Source organism: Stigmatopora argus, chromosome 6, assembly GCF_051989625.1.
Source record: "Stigmatopora argus isolate UIUO_Sarg chromosome 6, RoL_Sarg_1.0, whole genome shotgun sequence".
Classification (NCBI taxonomy): Eukaryota; Metazoa; Chordata; class Actinopteri; order Syngnathiformes; family Syngnathidae; genus Stigmatopora; species Stigmatopora argus.
The window spans coordinates 6,433,183-6,445,511 of record NC_135392.1 but is presented as its reverse complement, the minus strand read 5'-3'; the positions used below and the strand labels follow the sequence as shown (position 1 = coordinate 6,445,511).

At 40.0% G+C, this 12,329-nt stretch overlaps 2 protein-coding genes across 3 annotated transcripts; both read left to right on the top strand.

The window, feature by feature from the left end:
- The first annotated feature begins 155 nt into the window (after nt 1-155).
- Nucleotides 156-6,569, top strand: tatdn2 (TatD DNase domain containing 2). 2 transcript variants are annotated; one of them, XM_077602341.1, is made up of 7 exons: nt 156-324; nt 1,244-1,532; nt 1,636-1,968; nt 3,106-4,044; nt 4,121-4,248; nt 5,185-5,368; nt 6,087-6,569. In XM_077602341.1, exons 2-7 carry the CDS (start codon nt 1,254-1,256, stop codon nt 6,225-6,227), a joined length of 2,004 nt encoding a protein of 667 aa, XP_077458467.1. In that variant the 5' UTR covers nt 156-324; nt 1,244-1,253; the 3' UTR covers nt 6,228-6,569. The 2 variants fall into 2 exon arrangements, with proteins under 2 accessions (XP_077458467.1, XP_077458465.1); XM_077602339.1 differs by having other exon boundaries at nt 1,636-1,989.
- Nucleotides 6,570-7,669: 1,100 nt separating this feature from the next.
- On the top strand, nt 7,670-11,458 carry ccdc174 (coiled-coil domain containing 174). The gene is made up of 11 exons (XM_077603879.1): nt 7,670-7,838; nt 7,963-8,070; nt 8,139-8,239; nt 8,300-8,358; nt 8,447-8,600; nt 8,698-8,793; nt 8,857-8,987; nt 9,069-9,163; nt 9,644-9,776; nt 9,862-10,002; nt 10,621-11,458. Exons 1-11 carry the CDS (start codon nt 7,797-7,799, stop codon nt 11,295-11,297), a joined length of 1,737 nt encoding a protein of 578 aa, XP_077460005.1. The 5' UTR covers nt 7,670-7,796; the 3' UTR covers nt 11,298-11,458.
- The last annotated feature ends 871 nt before the right edge of the window (nt 11,459-12,329 follow it).

The window sequence follows — 12,329 nt, the reverse complement described above, 5'->3', positions numbered from 1 at the left end:
AAAATTCTACACATTATTTTGTATTATCTTTGGATGGCAAATGAATGGATTCTAACTTGCGTTGCAGTTAAGTCCTTCGTCTCTTTAGAATAAAAAAAGAACATTAAAAAAGGCGAAATTGTGCCAATTAAGATTTTCCCCAAACTACTGTACTCAAATCTCGCGAGGTCTGGCCAACACTCAATTTTGTCTCCATGTGTTATTAAAGTCGTTTCAGGCAGCCGTTCTGTTTCTAAATCAAAATTAATCGAGTTACTTTCTTATGTAGGAAAATGTCCAAACCTATGTAATACATGCTGACTCACTAAAACGGAGTGGAAATTGGTGAGTCTTTTTATTTAGGCATGTTTTAAAAGTTTTTATTAACGTGAATTTTAAAACTCCATTCTACGCAAACGAACGGTACTACTCTCATTCATTCATTATTGTTTTTAAACGGTTTGTCCCCACGAGGGTCGCGGACGTTACTCTCATCAATATCATAAATAGAAACGTACGTTTATTAGTGAGTTGGATTTAAATTGCTCTTTAGTTAATTGAGTTTGCAGGCTGTGAAAGATGTTTAGCTTCCTTAGTTGAGTTGGCTAAGGAGCGAAATGCTTCCGATTCCTGCTTGTTTATTTACGTTTTTTAGTGTTCTTGGTAAATTCCAATATTTTATTTAGCTATAAAATGTTTAAAAAAATACTTTGAATCCTGATTTATTATTATGATCACTTCACTATCAGTAGAATACCTGCTATCTATGTTCATTCATTTTCTGAACTGCCTATCCTCATAAGAATACCTGCTATCTATGTTCATTCATTTTATGAACCGCCTATCCTCATAAGGGTGCGGGTGGGGGTGCTGGAGCCTATCCCAGCTAACTACGGGCACCTTGAATTGGTGTCCAGCCACAGGTCACAAGGACACCATTCACACTCACTCATAACTAGGGGAAATTGTTTAACCAGCCTACCTTGCATGTGTTTGGGATGAGTGAGGAAACCAGAGTACCTGTAGAAAACCCACGTAAGCCCAGGGAGAACATGCAAACTCCACCCAGTGAGGACCAACAATATCAATACTATCTTTGTCCTCAATTTTAATCACGGCACCGCTTTAATTTACTTGGAGGACTAATTTTATGTCTCTATTTTTTTCCTATTTATTTATATTACTCGTCTTGTCATAAGCCAAGCTATATCACCAATACGGTCATATTCATGTCACATGTATCTGCCTCTCTCTCTCTATTTAGATAATCCAACATGGATAACCACCGAAAGATGTTGTCTTTTAAAATATCAAAGCCACCTAAAGACTTCTCCCCGCCCATATGTCCGCATCAAAGAGATGTAACACTCACACCACGGACGGTGTCACCCAAAGCACATTTGCCTTTAGGCGACTCCCCTGGATCAGACATATTTGGTGCGCTAAGTGTGAACACGCCAAAAAGAAAATCGGAGGCAAGTTTGGATTCTTCTCAAGGCAGACCAAAACTGAGGAAGCGGTCCAGGAAGGATTTTGAAGCGTTCACATCCCAGGTACATTTTGGCTGTAGCCGCAATACCACATTACAATTGAGAGGATGCGTGGAGTCGTGTGAGTTAATGAGGAACATTTGACTGTTCTTTGAAAATCTTTCAGGAAGCCACACAGAGTGACGTCTCGCCTCTTCCCAAACATTCTCTCACCAAGAGAAAGGACAGGACGCCAGAGGAGGGCTCGAAGGCAATCTACAGGATGGCATTATTGGCAGCCATAGGCAGCAGTGGATTGAAGAGCACTCCCTCAAAATTTGACCCCGACACAAACTGCCTTTCTTTACCTGTCGCGAGCCCTCGTGCGAAGACCGAAGAACACAGTCAGTCTTCGCTTTCAACTTATTCTTGCGATTCGCCACAACTGCAACAAAAAAGGGATGCCATTGAAGATCAGCGCTCTACTTCCCGGGCCATTGTGGTTCAAAAAGATGACGAGGTACCACGAACAAGTGGGGAGGTAATTTCCAGTTAAGCTGTAAGATTTTTTAATTTCCTGTGCAATAATCATCATACGAGTATCTCCCAACAGGTTAATTACAAAAACGGGAAAGCCTCTTTACAGAGTATGGCTTTTTATGACATTACCGTACTATAGGCCTAGTGTTGAACACATTTGTCTCACAGTTCAATGGTTCTGGCTCTGAATCGCAAGTATTTCTTGCGTTTGTTTCTTGTAGTACTATTAGAAGTAGATGATTAACCAACCGGTGCCTTTGGATGTAGGATCTGAGCAGGAATCTTGTCCCTTAGTCTGGCCTTTGCTATTGCTCAGATGCTACCTCAACAGCAAATATTTGCATGCCCCTTTTTGTCATCATGATCTTTGATGTGTATAAAAGGACAGCAAAACTGTGATGGCAGCTTAAACGGAGCTTCCGAGCACACAAACTATCAACGCCGCAGGGTGGTGCCGTATTGTTTTGCTTTGGGAGCAGTGCAGCAAATTGCTTGCTCAAGGGCATCCCTGCCAACGGGGGAAGGGATTACAGGAGATTCTCGCTCATTTACATAACAGGCCCATATGTTGAAGGCAGTCAGGGGATCAAACTTTTCGACAGTTGAGCTTTCAAATGATGAAAGTTGGAACAGTATGTTACCCACTAAAGTAAACTCTGAAATAAGAATAATCTTTTTTGTTTCCTCCTTGTTAAAACGCCGCCAGCCGTCTATCACCGTCATTGGCAGTGAAATGTCATTTAATCTAAGCCTTCCCATGTAAACTGGATTTGATGTCTATAACCGTCAATGGCAGTGATGCAAAATAATCTAGTTGTATGACAATATTTTTAAAAAGTGAACAACTTTTTAGAACAAAAAGAAAATATTGAGCGACGGTAGAAAAATAAGTCAAGAAAATCACAACCGCTGATATAATATAATATATGATATTTCCATAACTGGCGTTGGGCCAATAAAAATTGGGCAATGGACAGTTGGCTCGCCGGCCACAGTTTGGACACCCTTGCCGTAACTGATGAATGTAAAATATATCTCGTCTCATGTTTCATATTTATAAATAACAAAAAGTGTAAATGAGGTGAAGTTACATGATAATAAAATGGTTGTCTTTCAGGTTATTATGTTGGAAGAAGTTGGAGTAGATCCTCATTACTCCCAAAACGTGTCTGCTTCAGGGTCTGAGCCACAAGCTCAGGAGCTTGAATCTTCATTTTTTTCTCTTGAGTACACCCCACATTCCTTTTCTTACTACATGACTCCTCAGAGTGACCCCACCAACGATTGGAACTACCTGAGTCTACCAATGAATCCTAGTTTTGATGCTGCATCTTCTTCCTCTCCAACGTTATTAAGCCCTCCAGGCGCAAGGTCTGTAATGTGCTCCTTGCTCAGATCACAAAGGACTGTCGTCTCCCCATACGAGCAGCGAGAAGACAGAAACCCTTCAATGGCGACCACACTCTATCAAGAGCCTCTAAAACCCCAGGCTCTGGACTCCCCAGTCGACATATTTGCTTTGCCACTGCATTTCAAGACTCCAGAAAATACCTCCAGAGCGTCATTCAGGCACTCATACGGCGGCTCTTCTGTTCACTCTCCCCGCTACATATTTCAACACGACCACACATCTAGAAGTACGAGACGGTCCGCGGGGAAAGCTCAAGTCCAATGGTCGAGCTGCGCCCACAGCGCCACTGGCTTCATAGATACGCATTGCCATCTCGACATGCTTTACGGAAAACTGCGCTTTCGGGGCTCGTTCCGACACTTCCGAAGCATCTACGGCAACAGCTTTCCGTCGGAGTTTCAAGGCTGCATTGCCGACTTCTGCAACCCACGGCTCATGTCCAAGGAAGGTCTGTGGAGGGGTCTGCTGGGTGAAGACATGGTCTGGGGGGCTTTTGGATGCCACCCGCACTTTGCTCACGAGTACTGCTCTTCCAGGGAACAGAGTATACTGAAAGCCATGGGCCATCCAAAAGCTGTGGCGTTTGGGGAAATGGGTTTAGATTACTCTCACAAAAACTCGACATGCGTCCACAAGCAAAAAGAGGTACGGTCACATTGACATTGTTTGAATTGGAAATGAGGGAAGCTTTAGTGTGCTCACTGCTTCTTTTATTATGAAGGTGTTTGAGAAGCAACTGCAGTGGGCCGTGGCCATGAACAAGCCAGTGGTCATCCATTGCAGGGACGCAGACGACGACCTCATGACAATCTTAAAAAAGTGCGTCCCCAGAGATTACAAAATTCACAGGTACGTATTGACATGGTCTTTTTGCCACTTGAAATTTTACTATTACCTCAGGAGAGTCAAAAATTCTGTAAGGGTGATTTGCACCTATCTGTTACAAAAAGTATAAATATAATGAACTAATAATGAGTTAAATAAATGGTCCACATCAGCATTTTTTTTCCAAGCAAGATCAGATCTTGAAACAACACTTAATTTCATTTTTTTGTAAATTGTTAGCTTTTAGTTGAAAAAAAGTACATTACAAAATATTGCACCACTTGTTGACATGTATACAGTCAAATGCTATGAGACTGCGTATTTTTGTTTCAAAAAATCCAGTAAAAAAAAAGCCCGAGTTATGTTCTACATTGTTTCAATCAAAACATTCTGAATGTTACACAATATGCAGGCTCAAGTATCACGTTTACAATTGACCACATCTATAATGCACAAGTTTCAATTGAGTTATTTAACGAATTATATGCCAATGGACTATTTTTGGTAATTAAAAGAAATTAACCCCTTTTGAACATCATTCACATATTGTTTGTGGACATCACATGTTGGGTCATTGGATGTTAATTCTTATTTTTATATATTTATTTGATGAAATACAATTATAAATTAATCAAATGTTAATAAAAATACAATTTAAAATGAAAAAAACTGAAATAAACTCTGGTTATGTCCCCGCAAAGTATATATTTTTTTATATTATTTGACGCATTGGCTGCCATTGACAACAATAGATGTCCAATTCATTGGAACTTGGAGGACTGGCTGTGAAAGCTCATCTTTCAATGTGACGGAGATGCTCAATAATCACTGAAGGTGACAGTCGATTTGAATATCAACAGGATTTGAATCATTTTTAACATAGCTGCTTATAATTTGTGTACATTTTTTTTCCCTAGAACTTTTGTCCCACCTTATTTTGTGGTATGCTTTGGTTTATAGGCACTGTTTTACAAATAACTATGCGGTGATCGAGCCCTTCCTGGAAGAGTTCCCCAACCTGTATGTGGGCTTCACAGCTTTGATCACATATTGCAGTGCCATGGAGGCCAGAGATGCTGTCCGTAAAATTCCCCTAGATCGCATTGTGTTGGAGACAGACGCACCGTATTTCCTTCCAAGACTGGTATGATTACAGCCGGGCCGTAAAAATGTATCGTATCGTTATTGGCCCGAATATAAAACGGTGTTTTTTTGCATTGAAATAAGACTGACAAGGTGTCTGTCGGAGGTCTGAAATTCGGGGTCTAGACATTATACCCATTCACAATGGTCGAGGGTGCCAGATATCTTTAAAGCCAATGCTGAACACTTTGATGGTTAATGCAGTTATTGCAATTTTGTTGTTTTATCACAGTAGATTAGTTGATTTACATTTCAAAAACCAGAAGCCATTCATTTACAAATGTGATTGTCCTTTAGTTTATATATTTAAATGTTCAGATTTTAAGATCTGACAGTTTTTGCATGATTTGAATGAGGCTAAATAACATGCATTTTCTTCGAATATATTGTTAGAATCATTTGTTTCAGATGTACTGCAATTATTTTCTGTAAAAAAATTGAATTTGGTGTTTTTTCAAACTTCACTCTTGAAAAGGGCGGTCGTCTTATAATCAGGATCGTCTTATGTTCGGGCCAACACGGTATGTGTGGAATGACAAACGGAGCATGAGCGATAGACGGCATGATATCAAACCAAAATATGAACATCATTTAGTAAACTTCTTCAGCTTTAAAATGTTTCCACTGGCATTTCAATTGCAAATTACAACACTGAAGTCCCATTTGCTTTTCATCCCAGTGCTCACGTTCCTGTGCTTTTTCTGTTATATTATATTCAGGTGAACAGAGACCATTGCAGATTTTCCCATCCAGGCCTCGGGATCCATACTTTGCAGGAGTTGAGCCTGCTTAAGGGTGAGGACATGCCCACCGTGCTCTCCACCATACGAAACAACACCACTCGACTTTACGGGATCTGAGAGTGACCGATGATCCTCCCCTGAGGAAAAATCCATTTCCTGAGAGATGGGTCTTTGTATTATTATCATTAGTTTTTAAGTGAAGTGTAATTTGTGGTGTTATATTCGTGTTGTAGTTGCATTGGTGGTTTGAATTGAGTCGTTTTAGATAGTTAACACGTTTTACGTCTTCACTTATGGATGGAGTTGACAAATAAATGATTTCAACTCCTGTAGTTTGGTTTTTGACGCAGCACAACCATGGGAAGAGGCAGTAGGACATTAAGATGTCAAGTGAACACCCCATGTGTGTGTAAAAGGCACTTTATTCATTAAATGAAGTAGCTCTGAGGGACAATTGCATTTGGATGTTTGTTCATTTTATGGGGTTTTTATTTGGAGCAGGCAAGGTCTTGATGTGATGTTGACAATTATGAGTCATGGCAGGTGTGTGATTGATGTTCCCAGGGTCATAATGAATTCCATTCCAAAATGTAGGTCAGAGGATAATTTGTACCGGATGCTGCAAATGTGTCCGATGCATTCGGTAACACATTCACCTTTTCTATTATGGTCTTGACCCACTTGCTATAAACAGTAATTAGGGTTTGGCTACAGCTCTTTGCTAGTTGAATGTTGACTTTTTATTTTATTTAAAACAATCATTTGACAAGTGATTCCTCAATCACATGGAAAGGTCACTATTACACATTGTAATCTCAATGTGTATCAGTGAGGTGGAATACACAGAGATCTTAATTCCTAAATGTACAAAACTTCCCCAGAAAAACAATGATTTCAAAATCATTCAAGCAAGGAGTGGCTGTTTCAATACTACTGGTGGCACATCCAAACAATTCTGACTTATTTATTTATATATATATATATATATATATATATATATATATATATATATATATATATATATATACATATATATATATATATATATACATATATATATACATATATATATATATATATATATATATACATATATATATATACATATATATACATATATATACATATATATATATACATATATATATATATATTTTAAATGACCTAAAATATTAAATTGCCCAATAAAGGATTAAAGTACCTATTAATATCCTCTTGAGGTAAATTTGACAAATCAAATATTTTCTCGTAGCAACAGTGATGCACTACAATACGGCCACCAGTCAGCAGTAATGTAACATAGCTTTTGCAAATCCATAGGCGTAGAAGAAGCTATGACGCTGTTTGTGTTTATAGATATCTTATAACTCTAGATGGTTGGTGTGTGCAGTGCACCAACCGGAACGAGCGTAGAAAGAAATTAACCTGAATCATGCTGCATTGATATGGTATCCTTTTAAACAAAACTGTTGGAAGAATCTGTCAAGATTTCAGTGAGGTAATATTTTAGTTGAGAAAGTCACTCACCAATATAGAAATTCTCCCACGCAAGATGGCCGCCACCTTATTACGCTAGCAACTCCACCATCATCCATCTAGCGTTATACATCTAACATCTATAGTTTGTGTTCATTCTTACAGTGTGAAGACTAATGTCACCCAATTCAAAGGAGAAAATATTTTAGAATGGACAAAAGGAAGAAACCTTTTGATGTGACTGCTTCTTCGGTAAGTTGTGCTTTAACGTGCACGTATCATGAACGCTGCGAGAAACAGAGCTAACTTTAGCAAATGTGCTACTTGGGCTAATAGTGATTTATGTTGCTTCTTGAACACTTCTTGTGCCTTATAGCTGGTGGATCTTAAGGCTGAGCTTTACAGAAAGCAAGAACAATTCAAACAGCAGAGACTCGGACAAGAAAATACTAGCACTGGACATAGACCTAAGCCCAAAGTTAAGGTAGATCAAATATCCCTGCGTTTAAAATAAACGGTCAATTCAAGTGGCTTTCTAATTCCCCTGGGCAGAAACCAAATGTATTTGTCAAGCAAAACACTGGAGTTTCGGCAAGAGATGAGAAAGATGCAGAACAGTTGGCCGAAGAGCAGAAAAACCTGGACACTTCCAGGTAAATTGTCTACTGTAATGGGGGTGCATCTTGTAATTTTTGTCTCTCCTATCTTACCAGGAGCAAGCTAGAGGAAAAAGCCAAACTCTATGAGCAGATGACAAAAGGAGACTTCCCAGGTCGGTTATCTCTGACACGACACCAATATCTGATCAAAAACTTGTGGTGTGTTACATCAAATGGAATTTATCTTTTTACCTTGTTCAGATGAGGAAACGGAAGGCTTGTACCTGGTGGATTTTGCTCAAAAAATTATCGACAAAAGAAAAGATACACGACCGCAAAAGGATGCCGACAGTGAGGAGGAGGAGGAAACGGCCAGGTTGTCCCCTGTTCCTCCTCAAAACCCGGATGAAGAATGGTAATGATTTAATATGTTTGCATATGATGTGTAAGAATAGGTTTTGTGGATTAGGCAAGTCCTCAAATGCAATCTGTCCTATTTTGCTTTGATTTAGGGTGGACTTTGTAGATGCCTTAGGACGGTCTCGAAGGTGTATGAAGAAAGACTTGCCAGATTTCATGAAAATGGACCTGGGCTTCAAAGGAAATAGGTAATGTACTGTTTTTCTTTAGGCGATGATGAATAGGCATCTAAATTTGTTTGTTCCATGTAGACAAGTCTCTGCTGACTTGCTGTCAGAGGACATGCGCAGAGAGATTCAGAGACAAGAGTGGGAGCGAGAAGAAGAAGAAGCCATGAAAAAACCAGTTGGACCAGTCCACTACGAGAACATCAGATCTCAAGGTTTGCTCTTGTGAAGGGCTCCACCGAGTGGAAACGAACAACCGCACCTTCAGTTTAACATTTTTTTTTGTCATCACACAGAGGCCCGAGAGCTGGGTGTGGGCTACTTTGCTTTTTCTCAAGACGCGGAGGACCGCAGAAAGCAGAGAGAGACTTTAGACATGCTTAGGGACCAGGTGAGCTGTGTTTAGTTGATGTACTTTGATAAAACTCAGAAACTGGGCAAAAGGGAGAAAGTTCATTTTGAAGCTGAAATCAAACATTTTAAAATGGAGCGTCAATGTAAATTGCTCTGTTTTTAAGGCAGCCTGCATTCTCTAACACGGTAGTTTTCCGTTTGATAAAAATCGAGGCTTGTCGTTTGAGAGGCTTTTTTTCTAGATTTTTTTTCATTGTGTCGATGATCAAATAAACACAGTTCTGGTGCGTAAAAATTTGCAACCTGTAAGGTCTTAAATCATTTTTTTTTTTTTTTTAAACACATTTTTCAAAAATATGAATTCATTTCATTGATGCTGTTGATGGCAATAAATGTCTAATTCATTTGAACTGGAAGAACTCCCAGTGAATGATCATGTTTCAATGCCATTCAGGGTTATTTAAAAAATAAACCAGGTATACATCTTCTGAAGAAAATTGTCCCTTCTTTCTTTTAGACAACAGACCAGAGGAGCAAGAGAGAGCGACTGAAAGAGAAGAAGAAAGCCATCTTGAAGGCCCGGCTGGCTAAAATAAAGCAGAGAAAGTTGAAGGCCAAGGGAGGTGTTGGAGAGGACGAACAACTCGAAGGTTGAAATCCACTATAATGTTCAATTCTGCTTTGTTACTTCCATTTGAGAAAGTATCTAATTCTGGTATTATGGCCACATTTTAGAGGAAGACATGATGGTGCCTTCGCCTCCACCTGAGGATCCACCAGAGGTCAGCAGAGTGAAGAAGGTGGAAGTGGAAATTCAGGAAAGAAGAGACACCAAACCGGGAGTCCCTCATGTCCGAGAGTGGGACAGAGGCAAAGGTACTTTGGTCTATTGTTTTTGTTGCATTACACCATCAAAAAAATTGGGCCTCCAGCTGTCAAAAGGTATCAAGTGTTTTTAGTTAACCACAGAATTAATAGGTTAATATCTTAACTGGTCCGAAAATAGATGTGAATTCATAAAAAAAAATCTGTGAAGGAGTCAAGAATATGAAAAGGAACATAAAATGACCAAACCTGGAAGACTAACGCCCACCCCCCCTTCCACCCCAAAAATCTATCTATTCTGGCACTTTCTAGTGTCAATAAAAGACCTGAAATTTGCTCTGCACTCCAAAAGTTTTGGGGTTTGCCATCTTTTATGCACCAGCAACTGACCAAGGCCACAATTGAAGAACACGAATGCCTTTTGTTTTTTAATGGGACGTCCCGCTAGCCGTATACATTCACATTGTGTCCTGCAAAATTTGCTCAAATCACAGCCAACATCAGATGTGCAGTTTTAACCTCACCCAAGCCACCGCTGTAAAAAGCATCCTGCTGGTTGGCAATTAAAATAACAAATCACCATCAAACGCATCCATAAAAAAAGTTATTAAGCATTTAAGCCCTGGACAGTTCAACTCATATGCCTTTCTGACTTTTTTAAAATTCAAGAATCCATGTTTAGCGAGTGGAAAAGCCGGCGCCAGTCCGAGCGGGATTCCGAGTTTGCGCCTCCCTCCGCATACTTTAGCGACACAAGAAGCCAGAGAGCGGCAAAGATGTCAATACCCGAGAAGAAAAGTCCACAAATTCCTTTCACGGGGGCGCAAGTCCCAGGTGGTAGCACGGAGAGCCAGATTGAGGAACCACGCCCCCCTCCCGCAGCGGCTCCCCCACCGGCTCCCACACCGGCTCCCACACTGGCTCCCGCACTGGTTCCCGCACCTCAACCGCCACCACAAAATCCCCCAGCACAGCCACCGCCGCGTCCCCCCGCCAACCTCCGGTACCCCTTTCCTCCCTTTTTCCCTCCATTTGCACCTCCAAATTTTATCTGCCCGCCTTTCCCGTTTCCCCAAGTCCGTCCCCTTTACCAAAACCAATTTCCCCAAGTCCGTCCCCTTTACCAAAACCAATATCCCCCTCATTGTCCACCTCCCATGCCAGGCCAATTCCAGCCACAGGTGCCCCCACAATCCACTATTCCCGATTTATCGCACAAACCCACAGAGCCAACCCAGCCTCAGGCCCCCCCAGAACCAACCGGATCTGTACATGCTCAGCCGCTACCTCAAGCCCCCCCTCAAAATCTGGACGACATGTTATCCTTCTACAGGCAAATCACCTGATACTTGTATGGTGAAAAAGGTAGAAAAAATGAATACTAACAGCCACAAGGCGCAACAGTATCTCATCAAAATATGTTTTTACATCATTTTACCCTGCTGAAAATAACAGGAACAGTATACAACATTAGAGTGAAAGATTAAAACAGGACTTTAATCAAGAATGTGCATCGTCATTTTTATAAAGGGAGGCTTTTGTTTCGATCGTAAGGGGATTTCTTCGGTTCGGAGTTCCAATCCTGAGTTAGGATTCTAAAATTTAAAAAAAGATAGATTGCATGTACTAGTTAAGACTTGAAATTGCAAGTGTAGAGTTTGTGATTGTTTGTTTGTGCCCTGTGATTGGTTTAAGTTAGATGAGGACCATCTGTAGCTCACTCACAATCCTAGTGCATATAAGTTTCTGGAGTCTGTCTTACCTGACTATTAATTCAATAACCACTAGATGCTGCTGCAATGCAAAAGTAGATTTCTGTAATGCAGTGCAACGGAAGCATACAAGTACGTAATATACACATAAATTGGCTAAAATTCTGAAACATGTCGTTTAAGAATAGCACATTTGTAGTTGTAATAGCACTGCAAACATCAGGTTTCCCAACCTAAAATGCTATTTTTAGAGCCCCAAAAACACTTAAAACTTTTTTTTGTTTTAGTACAATGCTGTTTAGTAACTCATTGTCTGCCATTTTGGCCTGGAGAGGAATAATCTATCATTTAAAATGTATAATTGCCCCCCATCCATTTTGACTGGGAGATCTGGCAGTGGTTATTCACCATCAGTCCTAATGAAAATGTATTACGCGTCTAAAGTGGCCAAAGGCAGCCAATGAGTTGAGCAACAAGTTTAAATGTGAGTGTTAAATAATCTAATTTCATTATGGCAACCAAATTAATGAAATTCTATCTGTTTGTAGATGCATGAAAAAAATGACTAGCTAAAATAGCTTGAGTATTGACATAATAATATATAAATAATATTATGAATAATAATGATAAAATGGCGTCAAGGTTTATGCAAAACAATGTCAAATA